Source organism: Solanum tuberosum, unplaced genomic scaffold, assembly GCF_000226075.1.
Source record: "Solanum tuberosum cultivar DM 1-3 516 R44 unplaced genomic scaffold, SolTub_3.0 scf00536, whole genome shotgun sequence".
NCBI lineage: Eukaryota > Viridiplantae > Streptophyta > Magnoliopsida > Solanales > Solanaceae > Solanum > Solanum tuberosum.
Window position 1 is genome coordinate 136,555 of NW_006239464.1, and position 7,111 is coordinate 143,665.

General features: G+C 38.1%; 1 protein-coding gene across 1 annotated transcript; it reads right to left on the reverse strand.

The window, feature by feature from the left end:
- Positions 1-5,866: 5,866 nt before the first annotated feature.
- LOC107058546 (uncharacterized protein K02A2.6-like) lies at positions 5,867-6,700 on the reverse strand. Its single transcript, XM_015304369.1, has one exon. It carries the CDS (start codon positions 6,698-6,700, stop codon positions 5,867-5,869), a length of 834 nt encoding a protein of 277 aa, XP_015159855.1.
- Between the last annotated feature and the right edge of the window lie 411 nt (positions 6,701-7,111).

Below are 7,111 nucleotides of genomic sequence, written 5' to 3' on the forward strand. Positions count from 1 at the left end.
CCTATATTTTTATTTGAACTTCGTCTTTCTACATTTCCCAACCTACGTATCACCACTTTGAACCTGTATGTCGTATCGCCGACTGTATACCAGTGTATACAACAGGTGTATCAAGTTCTTTTTCAACTTTTCGGAATCTGTAAATTTAATTTCCAGCCCCTATATTACATGTGACCTGTTCGTCGGCCATCTTGGATTCGATAAATAGAAACGCTGGGCCTGTTAGGCCCAACCCGCGAGATGCAAGGGGAGAGATAGAGTCCAAGAGGACTCGGGAAGGTTCATAGTCAAAAGAAGAAAAGGGAAAATCAGCACATGAATCAAAATGGGCCAAATGAAACATAACTCGACTGAAATGGAAGCTAATCAAGAAGTTCGAAAAGTAAAATGCAACCAAAACTCAGCTATTAAACCAAATGACAAACAATTTTTTTTTAGGAAAGATACAAATGCACAAAGTTTAACAAATGACAAGAAACAACAAGCAAACTTTAATATTTAATAGAACCATACATATTTTTGAACAATAAAATCAGGGGTCATTCATAGGGGAAGAAAACAAGAAGAGATCATGCTATGTATCAAGAAATGCGGTAATATGTATGAACATAAAGGTTAAAATCACACTGGATTCGAAACTAAAAAAAAAGGTAAAGATAGAAGCTATAAGAAAACAAAGGGGAATTTAGATGTGCAAGATAACATTTAGATGGGGAGGGCTAAAATGAGATTTTTGACTAGGTGATCACTGAACGAGCTTAAATCATGAAGAGACAAGCATGAAGACAAGCACATAATGACTAAATCGAAACTTGAATATGCATAATAGCGAGACAGCCTATCAAGACAGTACTGGATGCAAAGAAAATCCAAACCAATTATGCTGAAAAACAGTTAAAACTCAAACCAAAGGGGGAGGGGAAGCTAACAAAACTATGAACGAAAGAATACGCTGGATCATAATAAGATCGAACTGTGACGCATCAAAACAAACTAGCCGATCTTCGTAAGCACAAGAAGATAAACTTAAGAAAACGAAATAGAAATCAAAAGCTCCCCACATTTAAAGAGTCCTAACCAAAACAAAAGAAACTAACAACAGTCCAAATGAAAGGAAAGAAACATCAAATATGCCTATCCACACTTTAGCGAGCCCAACAAGAAGATAATTTCGATTCAGATTGAGAAGTCTCCGTTAAACGCATAAACAAAAGGAATACATAACAACGTAAATGTTAAACGAACAAGGCTAAAATGAGAGGTTTTTACCATCTTTTAGGCAGCGAGCTTGGACGGCTACGAGCTTGGAGCAGACTCAACACTAACTTTAAACTTCAGGAAACTCTTATGAATCCTTAGCAACCCCCCGAATCAAGAAAAAATATGAATGTATATTCTAGGTATATTTCAGTAAGACTATTGCTGTAAATTATCGCTTGTTTTCCTAATTTTTCCCAACGTTTTTCCAACCCCCAACAAATAAAGAAGAGGGGGTATTTATATGCGAAATCTAGGGTTCGGAATTGGGGGGAAACGGATGAAAAAATGGATAGGAATAGGGTCCATTCAAAATTCAAACGCCAAAAACTCTTTCACCATTTTAGGGAAGACACCCTTTTCTGAAATTTTCTCCCCATTATGAAAGAGGAAAGGGAAGATGGATGCTCCGGATCGATTCCATTGTCCTGGACGAGCAACGTGGAGCGATCTCACGCTAGGAGGACGATTCCGCATGCCTTCATTGCTGCTACGATAGTACTGGTTGATAGAGACGTTGGAGAAGAAACAAAAATTGCAGTGTACTGTTCTGCGTACTGATGATTTTCCATCTATCTCCGTGTAAGCGTCGTGTATTGGAATCGATTGGGATTAAATTTCAGCGTGATTTTCTTAGTGAACGTTGAGACAACATATTTCGTTGATGTCGTCGTTCACATGAACGCTCTGGGAATCTCTTATGATTCTCTTTCGTGAATTAGAAAAGGGTCAGGTCGGGTTTAAAAGGTGGGCTGACTGGAGAAGCTGAATTGGAAAGAACAAATTAGAATGGGTTGGGTCTAGAGTAAAAGAGTGGGCTGGGTTAGAAATCAAGGCATGGTCGGTTGGGAATTGATTTTTGGCCCAAAATTTGTTTGAGAGGAATTGAAGATATTGGAGGATTTGGCTAAAATCTTAAATAGATTAATCAGTAATTTAGCCAAACAGATTTAATATGTAATCAAAGAATTAATTTCTAGAAAATTCGGCTAGAATTTACATAGGATGAATTAATATAGTTAATTTAGGAGCTTCTCATCTTAACAAAATAAAATAATTAATTCAACTATAAACCAATTGATTTTTAAAATTAACCATAATTTAAACTAAACTAATTTTAATAGAATATTTAAAATAAAATCTTTTTGAGATGATTTTCAAATATTTATGAAACATACCGATTATATCTATAAAACTATATGAAATATATTTACTATTTATAAATTAGGAAAAATTGACTAACATCACTTAAAATGACTTTGAAAAGCATTTGAATTTTATAAAACTAATTATTCTAAATCGTTTGGGAATTAAGAAGCTCGTGAATTAATTCCTATCGGGGAGGGTCAAAATTGGGTGTCAACAACTGTCCCTCATTTTGCTTGAATTGATGCAAGAAATTCGAGGAAAATGTAATTGACTAATCCAATTTTGACCGACCACATCTTCATCTTTTGGAAAAGGGATTTGGTAAGGACTTTAGGAATTATGGCCGAACCCCGAAAGTGGGTTTCCTACATATCTCAGGCTATATGAGAATTCAGGCCACTTGTAGTTCGATACACTTGATTTGACGCAGAATTTTGAAAGAACTCAAAAGCCATCCCGATACCGTATTATGTGAGGACCGAAATGTTCGAGAATAAGATTTAAGAGTGAATGTTGGAATATAGCCGAGTTTTGAACATTGATTCCGCCTACATATCCTTCAACCCAGGGAATCAGGCTGCTTGTAGTTCGACTCAATCGGTTGAAAAGGAAATCTCTTATGCTAAGATATCCTTCGGTTTCGGAGGAGTGACAAAGTAAGTCGAGTATGAAAAAGAGGCTTGCAACCTCTTAGTCATGAATGCGGCGCGCTTCACACCCATAATTAAGAACTTACACAGACATAATTCCCAACACTCTTAGAGCATTGTCACTCCGATTGGAAGGTTGTTTTCGGCGAACCCAATTTTTTTGGATGCGAAACTGAAACCAGGAAACCTAAAGAAAAACCCACATCCCTTCTGATAGGGGTGTGGTTGGATTGTGGTGGAAGTCGCTCCTCTGCTCGCGTCCTAAGAGTTTGGCACTCCTCTTTGGACTATGTCCCAGTTTGCTGCTAAGAAAAAGTTCCACGTTATGCTGCATTCTTTTTGATGTTGTCCACATCTGTGGTTTGTTTTGGAGAATTCATCCTTTCGGATGCTCTCGATAAAGACTGAGATAAAACTCATTAGCATAAAAATACAATTCGAATGGGAGACAATGTCTTTTACCGTGTTAACACTTAATTGCTCTCCTTGATCATTTGACGTCAACTCCATCGGGTTTGACGTAAAGCAAATAAAGCTTGTGTCTCATATTAGCAATATCATCTTAAATGTACTCCTCTTTTGATGTCAAAATAATAAAATAGGCTGATGTAATATGTTGATAGTTCTCTTGATGCCGTAATTGGTGGTTCTCTTGATGTCGTTTTTGCAGAGAAAATGATGCAGCTGATGTTGATTTTCTTGTGATGGATTAATCTTTCTCTTGCGATGCACGACTCTTTTCTCTTGGTGAATGACTCCTTTCTCTTGCTATGCATGACTCCTTTATCTTGCTATGCATGACTCCTTTCTCTTACTATGCATGACTTCTTTATCTTGTTATGCATGACTTCTTTCTCTTGATGCATGACTCTTGCGATGCACGACTCTTTTCTCTTGGTGAATGACTCTTTTCTCTTGCTATGCATGACTCATTTATCTTGCTATGCATGACTCCTTTCTCTTACTATGCATGACTTATTTATCTTGCTATGCATGACTCATTTCTCTTGCTATGCATGCACGACTCTTTTCTCTTGGTGAATGACTCCTTTCTCTTGCGATGCACGACTCTTTTCTCTTGGTGAATGACTCTTTTCTCTTGCTATGCATGACTCATTTATCTTGCTATGCATGACTCCTTTCTCTTACTATGCATGACTTATTTATCTTGTTATGCATGACTCATTTCTCTTGCTATGCATGATTCCTTTCTCTTGCTATGCATGGCTTTTCTCTTGCTATGCATGAATCTCTTTCCCGTGATGCATGGCTCCTTTTCTCTTGCTATGCATGACTTCTTGCTATGCATGATTTCCTTTCTCTTGCTATGCATGACTTCTTTCTCTTGTTATGCATGACTTATTTCTCTTGCTATGCATGATTTCCTTTCTCTTGCGATGCATGACTCTTTTCTCTTGTAATGCATGACTCCTTTCTCTTGATGCCTCCCTGGTACCGAACGAAGATAATGCTTCACTGAGCAACATAGGTGATCTTCTGGGTATCTTTTGGGTGGCGATATCGTCTCAATCGACAATACAAATAAAAATGACTCTAAGAGTAATGGTATCATCTTATTCAACAATACGATATAAATGACTCTCCGGGTAGTACTATTATCATGTCCGATAATATGATGCAGATAATATCCTCCAAGTATCTTTAGTTGATGGAGAACAGTAAGTTGTCTTTCCTCGGGGTTTTCATTTGTTCCATCTCTGAACATAGTTGCACGTTCATTATGGACTTCACCTTGTTGGGAATTGAATGAAATAATGCTACTTATATTCTCAATTCTTTGTCATAAGAAACATAAAATATTTCCTGCATCCACATAAAAATTGTCAATTTTGGGGAGCTCTTTACCCTTTGACTTCTCCGCATTCATTGAATGGAGGAATACGTTGATCTTGAGGCAAGCTTATAGACCTGCATCCACAGAAAAAATGTTAGTTTAAAAATGAACTGATCTATGTCGATCTCTTCGATTGTCTGCTCCTTATTTTATTTTCTTCGGTTGATTTCTCCGATCTCCCGCGTCTTGATAGATAGGACAAAACATTTTTACGCAAAATATTTGAAACACGAAAGAGAGGCTTTAAGGAAAATAGATTTTCCAAAAGTAAAATTTAAAAAAGGTCACTGTAAAGTGTCATGTCACGTCACGCTTAACGAACGCCTTTGGGGTTGATGCCTCGAGATATATCAGATTACTTGCTGGGGAAGTATTCAAAGTTGTTCCAAACTCCCGATCACCTTATTGAATATTTTGAGGTCATCCTCAAAAAATTCTGTCCCAGTTAACTGTCTTGGCTTATCTCGAACTGTTGGTGAGTAAATCACAGAATTTTTGACAGATCTCAAAAATTCCGTCCAATTGCAAATCTCAAAGTAACTTCAGTCTTGACTTGTTGTAGAAAATCTTCTTCTCGAGAATTTTTTAGGCCCTCTCAAAAATTCTGTCCCAGTTTCTATTGTAAAGAGAAATAGAAATCTTACGGGAGATATGACCGAACCGTTGTGGCGCCTATGTATCCCGTTGAGGCAGGAATTAGGTCAAACGTAGTTCCCCCTCTCGAGGATTAAGGAAAATAAGAAATTTACAAAGAAACCGACCGAATCCAACATATGATGCCTACGTATCTCATTTTTGAGAATTCAGGTCAGACGTAGTTCATTTACAAAAGGGATAAAATTTTAAACGAAGCAATTACAAGCAAATAGAACGATTACAAGGAAATGACACGAAAATACGAACCGAAACTTCACACATAGTACCTCTTGACAACATTTGAGTTGATCGGTTTCGGTCATTCGGTGCCATCCATCTTCGACAGGCCCAAGGCACCTCCAGATAACACTTTGCGAACCATATAGGGTCCTTGCCAATTTGGTACAAATTTCCCTTTGTACTTATCCTGATGAGGGAAAATGCGCTTAAGGACCAACTGGCCGATTTCAAATATCCTGGCTCTTACTTTCTTGTGGAAAGCACGAATAATTCTCTGTCGATACAATTGACCATGAAAAAACGCAACCATTCTCTTTTCATCAATCAATGTTAACTGGTCAATCCACTTGCGAACCCATTCAGCATCACTCAATTCAGCTTCTTGGATGATTCTCAATGAAGGTATCTCAACTTCAGCAGGTATAACTGCTTCTGTTCCATATACTAACAAGTATGGAGTTGCTCCGATTGACGTCCTAACAGTCGCTCTGTATCCTAACAAAGCATAAGGCAACATCTCATGCCAACCTTGATAATTGTCAATCATTTTCCTCAAAATCTTCTTGATGTTCTTGTTGGCGGCTTCTACAGCTCCATTCATTTGGGGACGATAAGTGGTCGAGTTTCGGTGGGTAATCTTGAATTGTTCACATATCTCTCTCATCAAGTGACTGTTAAGATTCGCTCCATTATCAGTAATGATAGATTCTGGTACTCCAAACCTACATATCAAATTGTTGCGAACAAAATTAGCTACAACCTTTTTGGTCACCGACTTATACAAAGCTGCTTCCACCCACTTGGTGGAGTAATCAATGGCAACCAAAATGAATCTGTGTCCGTTAGAGGCGGCTGACTCTATTGGACCAATGACATCCATGCCCCAAGCTACAAACGGCCAATGTGAACTCATAGCATTGAGTTCGTGAGGCGGGACTCGAATCAAATCGCCATGCACTTGACATTTATGACATTTCTACACAAACTTCCAACAATCATGCTCCATAGTCATCCAAAAATAACCGGCTCGAAGGATCTTCCTCGCCAAAGTGAGTCCATTCATGTGAGTACCACAAACTCTAGCATGTATCTGTTCCAAAAGCTTCGCAGCTTCACTAGCATCGACACATCTGAGAAGACCTAAATCTGGAGTCCTCCTATAAAGGATTTCCCCACTTGGAAAGAAATTGTTAGCCATATGGTGAATTGATTTCTTCTGGTTGAACGTTGCATTCTCAGGATAAGTCCCGGTCTCCAAATACCTCTTTATATCAAAATACCAAGGCAAATTATCTGGTTCCGCTTCAACATGTGAACAATGAAC

Bases quoted from the DNA above. Each gene is read 5' to 3' on its own strand.
- LOC107058546 (XM_015304369.1), bottom strand. From the start codon at position 6,700: ATGAGTTCACATTGGCCGTTTGTAGCTTGGGGCATGGATGTCATTGGT.